Source organism: Microtus pennsylvanicus, chromosome 7, assembly GCF_037038515.1.
Source record: "Microtus pennsylvanicus isolate mMicPen1 chromosome 7, mMicPen1.hap1, whole genome shotgun sequence".
In the NCBI taxonomy this organism is placed as follows: domain Eukaryota; kingdom Metazoa; phylum Chordata; class Mammalia; order Rodentia; family Cricetidae; genus Microtus; species Microtus pennsylvanicus.
The window spans coordinates 24,369,885-24,387,879 of record NC_134585.1 but is presented as its reverse complement, the minus strand read 5'-3'; the positions used below and the strand labels follow the sequence as shown (position 1 = coordinate 24,387,879).

General features: G+C 39.4%; 1 protein-coding gene across 2 annotated transcripts in view; it reads left to right on the top strand.

The window, feature by feature from the left end:
* The window catches only part of P4ha1 (prolyl 4-hydroxylase subunit alpha 1), a 59,127-nt gene that overhangs the window by 3,089 nt on the left and 38,043 nt on the right, over positions 1-17,995 (top strand). For both annotated transcript variants that reach the window (XM_075980216.1, XM_075980217.1), the window contains exons 2-4: positions 14,268-14,370; positions 15,287-15,383; positions 17,675-17,826. In XM_075980216.1, coding sequence (XP_075836331.1) covers positions 14,280-14,370; positions 15,287-15,383; positions 17,675-17,826 — 340 coding nt within the window. In that variant the 5' untranslated portion in view covers positions 14,268-14,279. The remainder of the gene's footprint in view (positions 1-14,267; positions 14,371-15,286; positions 15,384-17,674; positions 17,827-17,995) is intronic.

The window sequence follows — 17,995 nt, the reverse complement described above, 5'->3', positions numbered from 1 at the left end:
GTGGTAAGATCTTAAATCTTACAATTAAGCCATCTGTGACACGTGTGTATACACATGCATATGTGAGACAAGCCAGATAAAATGGGTGCTTACATATGTGAAATCAGTGAAATGTTCTTATATAAATTGAAGCTATTCTGTCATTAGTTTTCTTTTAGCCAGATAGATATTATGCCTGAATAAAATCCAAAAAAAAAAATTTAAAAAGAGTCTCAGAAGTTTTGAAGCAAATTCCTTTTCTTGTCTTCATTTGGATGCTCAGAATGACTGTTAGTACATTTGGCTGAATGGTGGCTAAAAATACAGTACTAAGATTCATGCTTCTTACATAACTATCATCAGAATAAATTCTGCCTTAGATTTCTTCTTCCTGTTTTTATAAATGTGTCCATGTTTTGGTGGCTTACAATTTTCTTAGTAATAGTAAATCAAATCAATATATCACCCTTCTGGTAGTGTACATTTGAGCAGTTATAAATAATATAAAGGGAAGACTTTAATTCCATGCTTGTTTCATTTGTTTCGATGGTTGTATAACTTTAACTGGTTTTGTTTTCATCTTTGTAATTATTGTTTTAAGAAAGAGTCTCACAATGGTAGCCCTGGTTGACCTGGAACTCCTCAGACTAAAAAGATCTGCCTGTGTCTGCCTCCCAAATGCTGGGATTAAAGGCATATGCCACCATGCCCAGCCTTGTATTAGTCATTTTTCTGTTATGACAAAATGCTCAAGGCTGGATAATACAAAAAGAAAAGAATTTTGTTAGTTCATGAATCTGGAAGTCTTACAAACGTGGCTCTCACGTCTGGTCAGCTCTGGGGATGGCCTCACAAGCTCTCACGTCTGGTCAGCTCTGGGGATGGCCTCACAAGAGATGGCTTCACAACGATAAGAGTGTATTTGAAAGTAATCATCAGATAAGAAGGGAAACCAGATAGATGCAGGGGTGCGGTTCACTTTCCCTAATAGTCTCCTCTTCGGAGAATGGATGCACCCTGAAGCAGCGTTATCCCTTCTAAGAGTGTTGTCTTAGTAATTTAACCACTTCGGTAGACCCTTCTGAGGATGGTGTCCCCAGGGACTTGACCTCCTAGTAGTCCCCACCTCTTACAAGTTCTACCACTGGGGCTGGACAGATGGCTCAGTGGTTAAGAGCACTTGCCACTCTTGCAAAAGACCTGAGTTTGATTGCCAACACCTACATGGGGGCTCACAGTTGTCAGTTACTGCAGTTCTAGAGGATCTTATGCACACTCTTCTGAACCTTGAGGATACCAGGCATGTATGTGTTACACATACATACATGTGGCCAGAATACATATAAACATTTTAAAATCTTTTTTATTACATTTTAAAATCTTAATAACAAAAGAAAAACTTTAAAAGTTCTACCATTTGGGTGATGAGATAGCTCAGTAAAGACACTTTTCACCAAGCCTGGAAACCCGAGTTCAAGCCTCAGGACCCACTTACTAGGAGAGAGACCTGACTCCTGATAGTTGACCTCTGTACCTCCTACTGTGTATTGTGGCATGTGTACACCCTTGCACTCCCACTCCCCTCTACAGCCACACTGGAAAACTAAACTTCCAACTCATGAACCTTTGCGGTATAAAGCCATATCCAAACCATAGACTCAGTAAATTGTACTGGGTACTAAAATAATTTAGAAAGTGCTCCAGAAAATATTTTTTATTTTTGAGACACTCTTATCATGATGTAGCTCTGGCTGTCCTGGAAATCACTGTGTAGTTTTATATACACGTATGTAACTTGTCTCTACTCCTAGTGTCTCCTTTCTCTGTTCTGGGGACTGAACCAGAGTTTTGTGCATGCTAAGCAAGTACTTTTTCCACTGAGCCACATTCCCTGTGCCTTCGAACTTCACTTTTAAGGAAATTCTGAGAGGTACTTTGATGATCAGCTCCATTTTACAAATAAAAGATTCAAAAAGGTCTCGGTTGGTTAAGTGGCAGCGCTAGGATGCGGGTTGTTCATTCTCTTGACTCATGTTTCATGTTACTCTGTCCTTGATAACCAGCCTGACTGACTGGGGTAATGAAATAATTTCATTGAACTAGAGGTCTTAATTGTCATAGACTCAATCGTTGTTATTTAATTTTTAAAAAAATGGTGTTGGTATCAAATTTAATGCCCTGTACGTTTACTTCTGAGGTACATCCCCAGCCTGATGATCATATTTAAATTGTTCATAGCCTGGGGGAAAATCAGTAGTCGCAGAAAGTGCTCATAGAACATGGAAGCTTTTCACCTGCCAACATGATGCCGTTGTTTCCCTTCACATTAAAAAGAGTTAAATAAAATTCTGGGTGAAGTTACATATTTGGAGTCATTCACATCTTTTGCAACTGATTTCATTTTCTTTTATTCTAGTATATGTGATCTTATAAAAAGATTTATTATGTTTATTGTATGTGTAAGGGTGTTTTACCTGTATATATATCTTTGTGTGCTGTCCTTGCATGATGGAGGAAGGTCATTGGTTAAATAAAAAGAAACTGCTTGGTCCTCATTGGTTAGAAGATAGGTGGGAGGAGTAAACAGAACAGAACACTGGGAGGAAGAGGAAGTGAACTCAGACTCCACAGCTCTCCTCTCGGGAGCAGATGCCTCAGAGAGACGCCATGCCCCGCTCCCGGGCAGACACACGCGATGAAGCTCCGACCTAGAATCTTCCCGGTAAGACCGGTGCTCACAGATTATTAGAGATGGGTTGATCGGGATATCAGAATTAGTCAGTGGGGGCTGGAGCTAAAGGGGCAAGCAGTGATTAAAAGAATACAGTGTCCGTGTAATTATTTCGGGCATAAGCTAGCCGAGCAGGCGGCTGGGGTGTTGGGGACACAGCCCCGCCGCTCATATTACTACACTTGCAGAGGCCAGAAAAGGCGGCTGGGTCAGAACCCTTGGAAGTGGAGTTACAGAGCCACCATAGGAGTGCTAGAGTCAAACCCCGGTCTTCTGTAAGAGCAGTATGCTTCAAGCTGCTGAACTGTGTATTCAGCACTAGTGTATGTGATCTTAAATTAGTATTCCTTTCCCCATCTTGGAAACTTAATAAAGGTGTTGGAAAAGAGGGAACTGAAAGCTAGGAAGAGAAGAGGTAGGTCAGTCTAAAGAAAATTTAAGACAGGTAATCCCAGCACTCCAGAGGCAGAGGCCGGAGTATCTCAAGTTTAAGGCCAGTCTCGGCTACATAGTGAAACCCTACTTCAAACAAAACAAAACACCCAAAGGCACTTTTGTAGGATAGCCTCGAGAGAGATTAAGTTTGAAGTGTACCTGGGCTTTGAAGCTAAACCCATTCATTAAGAGGATAGAGGGGATTTGTACTCTCTAGTTACTTGCCCATCTTCTCACAGAATCAGTAATGTCCAGAGATGAGAGAGTACAAAACCTTTTGTATTGGGAAAATATTTGAGTAATAGGACGTACATATAGGAATTTGTCTCTCTGGTATGCAGAGTGTGTTAAGGCATATATTGAGATGAACTAGTGTTGGATTTTAGAGACACTGTCTTGAAGGTGTCTTTGGTTCTGTATTTTGATAGGTAACATTTGTTATGTAACGCTATGTGTTGATTACTGTGCTGAAAGAATTATAATCTCTAGTTTGAAATAGAATGGAAAACAGTTACATGTATTTAGATGTCTGTTTGAGAAATATCTAATAAATATGAATTCATTTTAAATAGGCTGAAGACTTCTCTTTTACTCTTAATTTTATGTTAATTGGACTTTCATATCCAGTTCTCTAAAATCAAGAATCTATAGTGTTTGTAAACCCTACTTGATGAATTTAGGGCTCCAAACAGGACTTACCATGTTGACCTTTGTTCTTGGTCCTTTGATCAAATAAATCCCCGCACACAGTTTTTAATGGGGGGGAGTGGGGGTTGAAACAGAGTTTCACTGTATAGCCCTGGAACCATGTGACTGTCCTGGAACTCTGTAGACCAGGTTGGCCTTGAACTCACAGATATCCCCCTGCCTCTGTCTCCTGAGTGTTGAGATGAAAGTTGTGTGTGTGCCACTGCCTGGCACCCATGTTTTTTAACTTAGAAAATTTTTTTGATATTGTAATATAATTACAACATTTCTCTTTCTTCCATCCAAATCCTCCGACATATTCCTTGTTTTTCAAATTCATAGTCTCTTCTTTTCATCAGTTGTCATTGCTTGTGTGTGTTTTCAGGGCTGACCACTTGGTATTGGGTAACCAAGTGATGTGCTCTTCCCTGGGGAAGACATTTCTCTTGCTCTTAGCATTTCTTAGTTGCCTATAGCTCTTTATGTAGGGCTTCCCCATATCCTGTCCCTTGGTGTTGTCTTTGCTCAGATCACATTTGGGTAAGTCATATTGAGAGTTGTGGGGGTAGCTTCTGACTGTCTTCACTAGGAGACAGTCTCACAGCAAATTCCCTGATCCTCTGGCTCTTACAATTTTTCTGACCCCTCTTGGGCAATGTTCCTTGAGCCTTAGATGCAGGAGTAATTTTTTTTGATATATCGACTGGGACTGGGATCCACAACTCTGCTTTGATTGGTTGTGGTTTTCTGTAATGGTCTTTGTCTGTTACTAAGAGAACTTTCCTTGATGAGGGGTGAAAACTGTACTTATCCGTGAGTATAAAAGGACAGATATTAATAGATTGGTGTTAGGGATGATGCCTATTTAATGATGAAGTGGTTATAGATTGTCCTTCAGTATCTGTGACATGAATTCCTCCATCCATATTTTTTTAAATCTACACAAGATTTTACTCATTCAAGGCTAGCAAGATGGTGCTCAGCAGGATAAGGAACTTGCTACCAACTCCAGTGACCTAAATTGTATCCCCTGATCTACATGGTGGAAGAAGAACCAATTTCAGGCTGTCCTTTGACCTTCACACACATGCCATGGGGACACTTGGGTCATTGAGGCATATACTCCCCCCTCCCCCGTTAATATCTAGGAGCAGAATAACTAGAACGTAAGTGATAAGGAATTAGTCCCCTCTCTCCAAGTTGTTGGCTTCTCTCCCTCTCTTTTTTTTTAAGAGATAAGAATTAGCACTATTCTCAGACAACATATCTAAGTAAAAGATCTGAAAGATAATTTTAAAAAGCTCTAGAGGGCTTGTGCCTCTAATTCGAGCACCTGGGAGGGAGAGGCCGGAAGATTCAGTTTCAAGGTCATTCTCTGCTACTTGAGCTTGATGTTGGCCTGGGCTACAGGTGATCTTGTTTCAAAAAGCAAAGTCCTCCAAAATGAGTGCATTCAGCAAGTTTACAGGATAGAAAGTCAATATACAGGGGCTGGAGAGATGGCTCAGAGGTTAAGAGCGTTGCCTGCTCTTCCAAAGGTCCTGAGTTCAATTCCCAGCAACCACAGGGTGGCTCACAACCATCTGTAATGGGGTCTGGTGCCCTCTTCTGGCCTGCAGGCATACACACAGACAGAACATTGTATACATAATTAATTAATAAATATTTAAAAAAAAAGAAAGAAAGTCAATATACAATGGTCAGTTGTATTTCTGCTTAACTGGTACTAAACAACTGGTAATTAAATGAAAAATTACCATCTTCATAGCACCAGAAACTTCACAATTCTGAATTGTACATAATTCTATAGTGAGTAAATGATTCATAATGTGAGTATGTTGAAAATTACAAAACTCTGGTTGTACCATCTTCATGGATTGGAAAACTGAGTATTATCAGATGCTAATTCTTCCCAAATCAGCCCATATCCCAGAAGTATACTTAACAGCAGCTGATAAGCTGCTTCTGAAGTTGATGGGAAAGTGAAAAGCCTTGAAAAGAGCTACCATACTCCAGACGGTATGGCATTAGAAAAAGATAGTCAGTGAACAAAACAGAGTTCGCACACAAACACGGCCAATTACATTGAAAACAAACAACAACAAACCCAAGAATTCTGAGACAAAGTCACAGACCAGATTGCCTTGAACTCAGAATTCTTCCGTCTCAGCTGCTTGAATGTTACCACATTCAGTTCAGTTCATTTTGGCTAAAAAGTAAATCTATACAAAGAAGTCTAAAACAGTTGCTTAATTATACTCAAAATGGGGGCAGGGAGGGTAGTCTTTGTATGTAGGGTTTTTTGTTTGTTTTGTTTTTTGAGACAGGGTCTTTATTGTATAGTTGAGGCTGGCAACTTTGGACTCTGTAGATTCAGGTGAGCCTTGAACTCAAGTCTACTGATTCAGTCTTCTGAGTGCAAGGACTATTGGTTCTCTTTGCTTATTTGCTGGTGTTTTGTTGTTTTGAGACAAGGTCTCAACTGTGTAGCTCTGGCTGGCCCAGAATTCACTATGTAGACCAGGTTGGCCCCAAACTCTTGCCTCTACCTCCTGGTGTGAGATTTCAGGTGTATGTCACCACACCTGGCATCTTGGTTTTATCTGCAAGAGAAATTTTAGAAAACTGTATTTGTGTACAGCAGGATCCATAAACAATGTCAAACATTGCATGCATAATTTAATGTTTCTTTCTTTCTACAACCTCTTTCTACTCTCTGCTCCCTCTTAAAATATAGTCTGCATCTCATTTCTAGTGATCTTTGAGTTGAGGTAGCCTCTTTTCCACATCTACAAGTCTTTGTTTTCTTTTCCATGTCCCTCAAAACATCTTGGTAACAAATCCAGCTATAGGTCTTGTCCCACCTTTGGCATTTCTTACGTGTCTTCTGTGTGCCTGACGCCATCATTAGTTGAAATTATTTGGGTTTTTTGTTATTTTTATAAGCCTAAGAGATTTCTAAAATTATTTTACTTCGTGTGTCAGTGTTTTGCCTGATTGTACATCTGTATGCCATATGTGTAGTGTCTGAAAAAGCCAGAAATGGGTGTTGGATCCCCTGGGACTGGAGTTACAGATGGCAAGTGGTCATATGGATGCTGGGAATCAGGCCCAGGTCCTCTGGAAGAGCAGCCAGTGCTGTTAACTGCTGGATTACCTCTCTACCCCTGAAATACTGCTTTTTAAATTACTTGGTGGTGGTCACTTTTAGCCTCATGTTTTATCACCTTGCTTATTCTCTTTCCTATTAAAAGACCACCAAATAAAGTAGACATTATTGATGAATCTTATTAGCTTAGAATGCTCATAATATTACTTATAATGACATTTTTAGGCTCTCTATCCTGGGGCAAGAACTCTGGCTTTTTTTCTACATTAAGAAAAGCATGTTTTGAGACAAGATATACACACACACTCACGCTCCCTTATGCTGGTTTAGAACTCATAATCTTACTGCTTTAGTCTCTTGAATACTTGAATTTTAGGTGTGTGGCACCACACCTGGCAGGAAATGCCTATGTGTTTCTTTTTTTTTTTAAAAAAAAAAACTTTATTTAACTTTATTTCATGCACGTTGGTATAACAATGTCAGATTCTCTTGAACTGGAGCTACAGACAGCTGCGAGCTGCCATGTGGGTGCTGGGAATTGAACCCGGGTCCTCTGGAGGAGCAGTCAGTGCTCTTAACCACTGAGCCATCTCTCCAGCCCCTGCCTATGTGTTTCTAAGGTGCTTGAAACCATTTTTTAAAAAAAATCTATTGTTGAGTTTAAAACAGGCATCTAAGCCAGATGTGGTGGATACCCCTTTAATCCCAGCATTCAGGCAGATGCAGGTGGATCTCCATGAGTTCAAGGCCAGCATGGTCTATACAGTGAATTCCGGGACAGCCAGGGCTACTTAGAAAGACCCTGTCTCACCAGGCGATGGTGGCGCACGCCTTTAATCCTCCCAGCACGTGGGAGGCAGAGGCAGGTGGATCTCTTGCGTTTGAGGCCAGCCTCTACAGAACGAGTTCAGGACAGTTTCCAAAGCTACACAGAGAAACCCTGTCTTGAAACCAAACAACAACAATAAAAAACAAAAACAAAAAAAGACACAGAAAACCAGAAAGACTCTTTCTCTAAAATAAATAAAATAGGACTAAAAGTCAAGAACAATACCATTTTAATAGTCCTACATTTTTATTAAAAATCTGATCATAGCATTAAAACAATTGTCCAAGCATGATGGAAATTTATAGAATAAAGTTAAAGACAAATTGCAGTTTAATGTGGGGTTAGAAGGAAGATTAGAAATTTAGCTAGTTCTTTTTAATTGCTTAGTTGTTTCAGAAAACATGTCCTACCTGAATGGGAAAGGATGCCAAGTCCAGTTACGCAGCACATTGTAGTAGCCATCGTTAGGAACCGGTGTTGGTGTTGGTTGTGAATTGTACAAGATTAAAGGTGAACACAGAAGCCAGGAGAACAAGCAGTGTGAGAACTGCGGGAGCGTTCTAAAAGCTTTGAAGCCAGTATGGGAGGCGTGGAGAGACCTAAAAGGAGCCTCATGGAAAATTCTTAATGTCAGGCAAAGTTTAGATTAGAATATCAAGCATTCTTTCATACCCATTAAGATTTGGGTGATGTGTCTGGGAAAAAGGAATTTTCTTAAAATGTTGCAACTTTTTTAGGAGAAATATAAGAGACTGAAAGGATAATAAAGTATCTGCCAGATCCCCTGTTCTAGTAATCCATCAAATAACGTGTACTTTGAAACTCAATGAATGCTTATAACAGTGTAAATGTCTTCAGTGTAGTAGAACTATTTCCTAGGTTTGATTGACTTGATGTGTGGGGCTGGACTTTGCCTGGAAGAAGCACGACAGAAAAGTTAAGTGTTAGTAGATAGCAATGTATTTTTATCCAGGCCTACCTGAGAAAGTGTCTTCCAGTAAGGGTGCTTCTACTTTTTCCCACATACAGTTTAAAAAATATAACATTCACAGTAAACATATATGTATGTTACAGGATTGTATAATGAAAATTCACGAATCTACTGTCTAACCAGTAATCGCCTCCTTTTCTTTCTTTCTTTCTTTCTTTCTTTCTTTCTTTTTTTTTTTATTTTCGAAACAGGGTTTCTCCGTAGCTTTTGGTTCCTGTCCTGGAACTAGCTCTTGTAGACCATGCTGGCCTCGAACTCAAAGAGATCCGCCTGCCTCTGCCTCCAGAGTGCTGGGATTAAAGGCGTGCGCCACCACCGCCTGGCCTCCTTTTCTTTTTTGACCTGTGCTTTTGCTATGTAGCTTAGACTGGCCTAGAACTCATTATGTAACCCAGGCTGTTCTCAGATTTGCAGTCTTCCTGCTTTAGCCTTGTAAGTATTGCAATTACATGTCTGCACTGCTGCATCAGGTTCATAAATTATTTTCAAGAAATTATTTTTATTGCTACAGTATCAAGTTTATCTTGGCAGCTGTGATCTTCTTGGGCCTTCTATTCTGTTTTCTTCCCCTTCCGTCCCTTGTATCTTCCCTCCCTCTCCTCTCTTTGCATGTCTTCTCAGGAATCCTGGGACTTTTTCCTTTTAAGAGATTACCTTCAGTATGCCAGAGGAGGAGTAGGGGAATGTCTGGGAATTCAAGGCCAGCCAGGACTGCATAGTTAGACCCTGTCTCAAAAAAAAAAAAAAAGCCCAAGTCCATAAATATTACAAAATGAAAGCGATTACAATTATGTTGGCTCATTTAAATTCTGTTCCATGCTTGAAGATTTAGAACAGAAGACAATTTTATCTCTCACTTTTTCTTAATGCTGTATTATCTCTTGGGAAGCTTGACTCTATTCTATAGTGATTTGCTTTTGCAGATTTGAAGGGTAGAAATAAATGGAAGTAGGACATCATAATTAAGAAAATCATTCTTTTTTTAAAAAATTGTGATTAATAAGACTATGTCTATTAACATGCCACTTAGGTTGTTCAGGGAATGTGGATAAATGAGATACAGTTTTGAAACAGAACCATTCTGTAGAGTGATCTGTTTTTCTGAAAGATAAATTGAAGTATAAAACCCATTTTAAAGAAAGAGGCCTGCCTGTTTTTGTGATCTCAATGTTTTCCTGTACCCAGTTGCTCTCAAAGTATTGCCACCAGACCAGCAATGTCTGCAGCACCTGGATATGTGTACAGGTTAACCTGCCTATCTCAGACTTTTAGACGGTTCTGATATGGCAGTTTGAGGACCATAGCTATAGAACAACAATTTGATTGTCTTGTTAGTTGTTGGAGTAATGGTATATAGACCTGACTTTATATTGCAAATGGTAAAATCCAATTTAAAGTAGCCTGGAAAAAAAGTTATAAAAGAGGCTCCCTTGGGTGTACTGGGAAGTTAGTGATTGGGGTATCTCACTGATTCAGCGCTCCAGTTGTAAAGATTAAGAGACCCTGTGGCTAGAAATACTTGATTCTATGATGTTACTTTGCCTTTATAGGTTGGATACATACTTCAGAACTAGGAAAAATAGTCATAGGTCTGATCCCAGTTCATGTGTGAGTTAAACAATTCCATGAAGACCTGCTTTTTCCCATTCACAAGCCCATTCCTTAACCATTATGTTCATGAGGTGAGGGTCAGTGCTCTGGGTTATGTGTCTATTTCTAGGAAGAAGGAGAATGGGCAGGCATGCCACTAGGATACTGTAGTTCACTACTTCATATCGTAGTTGGTTTGCCGTAGACTTAGGCTCTAAGGCATCCAGAAAACACAGATAAGTGACAAGGTGGCTCAGTGTGTAAAGCACTCTCCACACAGCCGCAGACCTGAGGTGGAGCCCGGGATCCTTGTCAACATTGTCCTCTGACCTCCACATGTGTGCACTCCTACACATGCATCATATATACATACAATAACAAAATGCAGAGGTGTATGGAGAAGTTACCCAATGTTTTCCTACATCCTCATTCATTTCTGCATATCTTCTTTCATAGTTACATATAGCTATGTTATATTGTTACATGTGGCTATGCTGTATTGTTAGGATTTTTCCCTTTTGTTTTGCTTGAGACACTTTCTCTTTATAACACAGGCTGGATTTGAACTGCTGATTTTTCTACCTTAGCCTCTTAAGCAAGGGCTGGAATTACAAATTTACAAGTTTGAACATGTTTTTGTTAAGCATAGTTTCTTATTTTGAATTTCCAATTTCTTTATCCATTTACCTATTAGCATCTTTTTAGTCTGGACTCCTTAGTAGAATTTAAAAAAGGCTTATTTAAATTTTTCATTTATTGCACTTCACTTTGTGTGCCTGTATGTGTGTGTGCTGTGGTGCTCCTGGAGGTCAGAAGACAGCTTGGAGTCACTTTTGTTCTTCTACCGTGTGGGTCCTGAGAAGTGAACTCAGGTCCTCAGGCTGGTGGCAGCCGTTACCCACTAGGCTACTTCAGTCCCCATACAAACCTATTCATTTTATACCATTTTGATGTTTTCTCTCTCCTTTCTCCACCCCTCTCCGTGTGTGTGTCTTCATATGTCTGTGTGTCTGCATGTGTGTGCTTATAAAGACAAGAGTGTGTAAAGGTCAGAGGATAACCCCAGGTGTCAGTTTTCACCATCCACCTTGCTTGTAACCTGACCTCTGTTTGCTGTTGCGTATACAGACTAGCTATAAGTTTCCTGGGATTCTTCTGTTTTTGTATACTATCTCTGCGCAAGAACACTGGGATTACAGGTGCCATTTCTGGGGACAAACCCAGGTCCTCATGCTGTCCACTGAATTGTTTCCTCAGCCTTGTTTTCTGATATTTAAAAAACAAGTGAGTGTATGTATGCATGCACGCATGCACGCACATGCTTGTAAGTACAGGTGCCATGGAAGGCCAGAGAATTCAGATTCTGCTCTTAGAGAACCTGAATTCGGTTTCAGCACCCACACTGGGTACCTCATAATCACCTGTAACTCCAGCTCCGGTACATACTCAAAACACCTGTGCCATCCCTCCAGCCCCTTATTACTGTGACCCGTCTCACTATGTAGACAGGGATGGCCTTGAACTCACAGAGCTCTGCCTGCCCCTGCACCACCACACCTAGCTCCTTTCATTTTTTTCTTCATATTATTAGTGCTTTGAGATTTTATATAGATGCTGCAGTTATTAAAAGTATAAAAGTTCGGGGCTGGAGAGTATTTCCAGAGACACTGTAAATTCTAGTTTCCTGTGGTATGATGCCCTCTTCTGGCCTCTGCAGGCACTGCACACAGGTGCTACACAGACACAGGCAAAAGACTTGTACACATACAATAAAAATAAGAGGGGTTAGGGCCTAGAGAGATGGCTCAGCAGTTTATTGCATTTGATATTGTTACAGGGGTCTTAGGTTTGATTCCCAGCATCCACGTGGTGACTCAGAATCCTCCATAAATCCACTTTTAAGGACTCCAAACTCCTTCTTCTGGCCTCTGAGGGCACCATGTGTACATGTGGTGCACTTATATACATGCAGGGGAAAACACCCATACACTTAAAAAAAAAGTTTAAAAAAACAGTTACTGGAAGGAAAATGCCATTTTAAAGCTGCTTTTTAGTTATTTCTGTAAGCTAATGGTTCTTGATTTATTGTGAGGTTTAACAATAATGGCAGGGAACAAAGAACCTTTAATAACACTTTATTTTATTAATGAGAAAGATCTTATGATAGGTCTAAACTTTATCATGAGTTAAAAATTTATACAGTACTTATGATTAGCCTTCTGTTAATATAATCAAAGCATGTGTAATTTTTTTCTGGAAAAGGCATTTACTCATTAAGAAAATTATGGCAGAAATCTGATTAAATACAGAAAATTCTAGACTCTTCAGGCAGCCTGGTGTTTTGAAAAAGCCTTGTGCTTTGGCAGGAGCCCAACAGAGGAAGTGCTTGCATCTGCTACATTCTAGAAGCTTTCCCCAGATCACTGTAAGGCAGCCAAGAAAACTGTATTTCACTACTGTGTGGTTCTGGAAGGATCTGGAAATTTGTAGCAAACTTTAGGGAGGAAATATAGGAGTTCTTCCAGGATGCCATTTTATTGTAGTGATCTATTTTTATTGGGTTTAACTTAAGGGTGAAGGTACTTTTCAGCTTTTATTAAATAGGGAGTTTTAGTTAGGCCTCTGAAAAGCCTGTTGGTTTAGACAGATTCACATTGGAAAGATGGAGAAATGCCGACAAGAATTAGGTTGGCAAGTCAGCCTAGTCAATGGGAACCTGCTTCTGAAGCAAGTTGTACTGTAGTGGTGCCGCATTGCTGCAAGCAGCGAGAAAGCCCATGAGAAGGAGGAAGGGTGCTAGGGCAGTTGGTGAAAGCCAGGCAGAGCCTTTCAGTGGTTACTTAATACCCTCTTCATCACGAGCAGTCCTCACTAGAAAGACTGCTCCCAGGGACAGTGGAGGACAGAAGGCAGGGGTGGCAGGAGGCTCTGGGGGTTAAAGGACTGTGAGGGCCAGAGTTCAGACACCCAGAATGCAGACATTATGCCACGTGGTGTGAGAGTCTGCCTGTGATTCCAGCCTTAGATGGCAAAGACCTGATCTGTAGAGCAAGCTGGCTAGAGACTAGCTGTGTGAGTGAGCTCTGGGTTTGGTTGAAAGAACCTGCCTCAATGAATAATGTAGAAGGGTGGTTAGGGAGGTTCCAGATGTCAACCTCAGACTGTGCATGCACACACATGTGCACCACACACAAAGGAATGGAAAAAGAAAGGGGGGGGGTGCTTTTCTACAAGGTTGAAATTAGGGGAAAATCACAGCAGTGAACTAACTAGGCTTGAGAGTTTTTGTTTTTTAAACATAGAACATAATAGTAAGAGAAGTTAGCCCGTCTTAAGAACAGAAACAGTGAGTTACAGGACAGCCAGTGCTGGGGAGGGGTGGGGGGGGAATGGCTAAAGAGCTCTGAATATTTTTTCTTATAAGCCATTTTTGACATTTAAAAAATATATTGGTGATGTTTAAAGTATATTTTTGTTGTGAAAATTCATGTTTTAGATCTAGTCAAAGGGAAAAGTATTTTCCATTCTATATAAAAAGTCTCAGCTGTTAAGAACACTTTTTGCTTTTCCAGAGGATCTGAGTTCTGCTCCCAGCATCCATATCTGTTGGCTTACAACTGCCTGCAACTTCAGTTCTGGGGTTCTAGGGCATCTGATTCCTCTGACCTGCAAGAACACCCATACTTGTATACACAGTGTATACACATATAATTAAGAATAATAAAAGTAAATCTTAAAAAAACCCACAGCTCTTAATTGCTCTACTTAAAATAGTAACAGGAAAACAAATGGGTTGAAGTTTTTCTCTTGTATGGAGCATCTAACTCTAAGATCATAAATTAGCTGTTATTAAATTGATTTATAAAAATCACTATCAATTCTAGCCTGGAGACTCACTGCTGTGCTGTTTTTATAGGTGTGTGAACCCATGAAGTCTTCCAAGATGATCTGGTGTGTTTTAATGATAGGGATTCTACTTCCTCAGTCTTCAGCCCATCCAGGCTTCTTTACTTCAATTGGTAAGTCTTTACTATTTATAACTTACTGGGTTTTACATTTTAAAATTTACCTGCTTTTGTAGTTTTAAATAGAAAAAAACAAATGCATTATATTCCTGAAGACTGACCTTGGTTTACAAACCTTTACCTATCTAAACAGGCAGTTTAAAAAAATCAGTTATGTCTGTCTGCTTTTCTTCTTTACAATTTTTTAAAACAATGTTTTATTGGGTATATGGATTAAAGCGGGGTCTCTGTGTGGAGTGGGACTCTAACAGAGCAAGTACATAGACGGTAAGAGCTCCTGTTCTTTCTTGTTCTCAGAGTAGACTTGAAAGTTTGAGCTGTGTCTGTCTATAATTTCCTCTCTGTATACTTCATATGTGTAATGAAGTGTTTCCCTTATTTCTATCGACCATTTTGACCCTTTTAAAATTGTAGAACTAAAACAGAAGTGTAGACATTTCTTAACACTTGATTTCAGTATATAAAATGAGGAGCCCTCATAATCTTTAAAAAGAAAAATTTTAAAACAATTTTGCAACTTTCTCAAGTGTGGTTTGTATTTTGTTTTGTTTTTTTTTAATCAAAAATTTGATCCTGACTAGTCTTAAACACAAAAGATAAGATATAAAACCAGAGACAGTAAAGAAAAAAACAGTAATTCTTAGAAAGTAGTGTTATTTGTTAATTTAAGTTTGTAAATGAAAACACCATTTCCCAAAATAGTCTAAGTTGACAAAATTTATTAGTTACAAAAGCTAGAACTGGAACTCATGATTAGATTTTTATTTGGATTAATTTGGTTTATCTGATAAAAAAAGAAAAATGAGGGAAATGATCTTTCACAGCATATCTGTTCCATTCCAGTTAAATCCTCCTGTAGCTAAAAGATTTATATTGATGAATATTTAATAACCTTTCTCTGCCCATGTAGGTCAGATGACTGATTTGATCCATACTGAGAAAGATCTGGTGACATCACTAAAGGATTACATTAAAGCAGAAGAGGACAAGTTAGAACAGATAAAAAAGTAAGTGTGTTCCTTACAATAGCTCCAACTCTACCTGAATGCACCAAGAGTGGAAATGAAAACCAGTTAAAATGTCTAAAGCAGTGAGCACAGGAAAATGGGTTAATCTGGGTCGGGGTTCATGTTTGTCAGCTTTGTGTTAGGTAGAGGTCAAAGGTTGACATTAGTTGTCTTGCTTTATTGCTGTCTACTTGTTTTTTAAGACAGGCCCTCTTAACTGAACCTGGCAAGGCTAGTTGGCCGGTTAATTCCAGGGATCTTCCTCTTTCCACCTCCCCAGCACTAGAATTGCAGGCACACACACTGTCAGTGTGGGTGTTGGAGCTGAACTCAAGTGCCCATCCTTATGTAACAAGCACTTTCCCACCTGAGCCATCTCCATAGTCCCTACTTAGCTTTTTCACTACTGTGACAAAGTAACTTGACAAAAATTAGTTGGAGAAAATAATTTACTTTGTCTCACAGTTCAGCTTTCCTAGTTCCATTCCATTAAAACAGAGCAGCTCACATAATGGCAGTAGGGAGCATACAGAGAATGCAGGGGAAGCAGGCTCCCTCCTTCCCGAGCCCGTGTTGATGCTGCACACATCGGGGTATGTCTTTCCTACCTAATTTTCTCTGAAAACACCTCATGGATAAACCCAAAGCTGTCCTTTAAGAGTTACTACTCAGTCTATTTAATCAATCTAATGGTGTTGACAGTCCAGATTAACCATCACAGTGAGGAAGAATATGGATGGATGAAGATGTAGGTGTCCCAAATAAGCCACCTGCCGGAGTAGTTTTTCCAGTTCTACTCCTGGGATTCCGTCATAGAGCTTACAGTGATAAGCATGATTAATGTTATGTTTTATATGTGTTTTTTTTGGGGGGGTGTATAGTGGTTTTTCTAGAATGTTAATTTTATTGACACAAATTTATAGTTAATCCTGACCTGAGAATTTGTGTTTTGTTTAATGAATGTCTTAGTATTGATATTTTGGGGTGTGTGTGTGTGCGTGTGCGTGTTTTGAGACAGTCTGTGTAGCACTGGCTGACTGAAACTTACTGAGATTGACCTGCTTCTGTCTGTTGAGTGCTGGGATTAAAGGTTTGCACCTGGCTGATGTTTCTGCTTTAAAACTTGTTTTCTACATAGAGTTTAAAGATTTGCCACAAATAAGCCAAACATGGTTGCACACACATGTAATTTCAACACTTATGAGGGAGGGGCAGGAGGATCACAATGAAGGCCAATCTAGACTGCATAATATAATAAAACAAAGCAATAATAATAATGATTAGTAATAATAATAATAATTTTTAGCATGAGTTAGGCTAAGCTCAGTGGCATGTACCAGTGCTCACTGCCACCGCAGGGGATGAAGCAGGGAAATCTCTTGAGTCCAGAAATTCAAGACTAACCTTAGTGGCAGCATAGTGAGATCCAGTATTTTTTGGAAAAAAATGTGTAAGGGGCTAGAAAGATGACTCAGCAGTTAAGGGCACTGGCCACTCTCTCAGTAGATCCGGGTTCAATTCCCGGCACCCACAAGGTGGCTCACAGACCCAGACCCAGACCCAGATCTGATATCTTCTTCTGGCCTCAGGCAGCAGGCATGCATATGGTAAGCATATTTTCATGCAGACAAAACACTCATACACAAAAAAAAAAATAAGAAAAAAGTACAAATTTGTTTTTAGGGTCTAAGTTGCTTTAAATGCATACTTAACAGAATTTAGACAGGGCCATTTTATTTTTATTATTATAATAATTTTAGCCTCTTGGAACTTATGAGGAAATGAAAGTTTTGAGTGATTAAAATTTTAGCTTTGACCAAGATGAGATTCCATTTGTGAGAAATAATCTAAAACAGAAAAGTTGTGTATTTTTGATTCTATTAAGTTAGATTTTTATCTATAAGATCTTATGCTTTAGAGTCTTTATAATTTTACTTTAAAAAGAAATTATAAATAGTATCTTTAAATGAAAACCTTATAATTAGTTACTTTTCCCAAGTTCTTTACTTGTGTGTAATTTTTCTTTGGTACACTTTTTTTTCAGGAAGTCAGGAGGGACTTGCTAGATGATGCTAGCCTTGAATTCATAGGGATCCACTTGCCTCTGCCTCCTGAGTGCTGGGATTAAAAGCATGTGCCAGATTTGGGTTGGTGGGGAAGTGAAGAGGAGTTGGGAGAGGGGAAACTAATCTGAATATATTGTATGGAAAAAAATTTTTTTTTCAGGAACAAAAAAAGCATGTGCCACCATGCCTGGCTTAGTTCACTACTTTTATGTCTTATATCTTTAGATGGGCAGAGAAGTTAGACCGACTAACCAGTACGGCAACCAAAGACCCAGAAGGGTTTGTTGGGCATCCTGTAAATGCATTCAAATTAATGAAGCGTCTGAACACTGAATGGAGTGAGCTGGAGAATCTGATCCTCAAGGATATGTCAGATGGTGAGTTTACAGAGACTTCAGAACCCAAAACCAACTCATTCCTAGTATAGCAGAGGTTTATGTTATAATTGAATTATTGCATGTATGTTTTGTTTGACTAGAGATAGTTGAAATCTGGAGCATTTTATTAAAAAAATAGTAACTTCTAATATTCTTGACAGAATGGGTG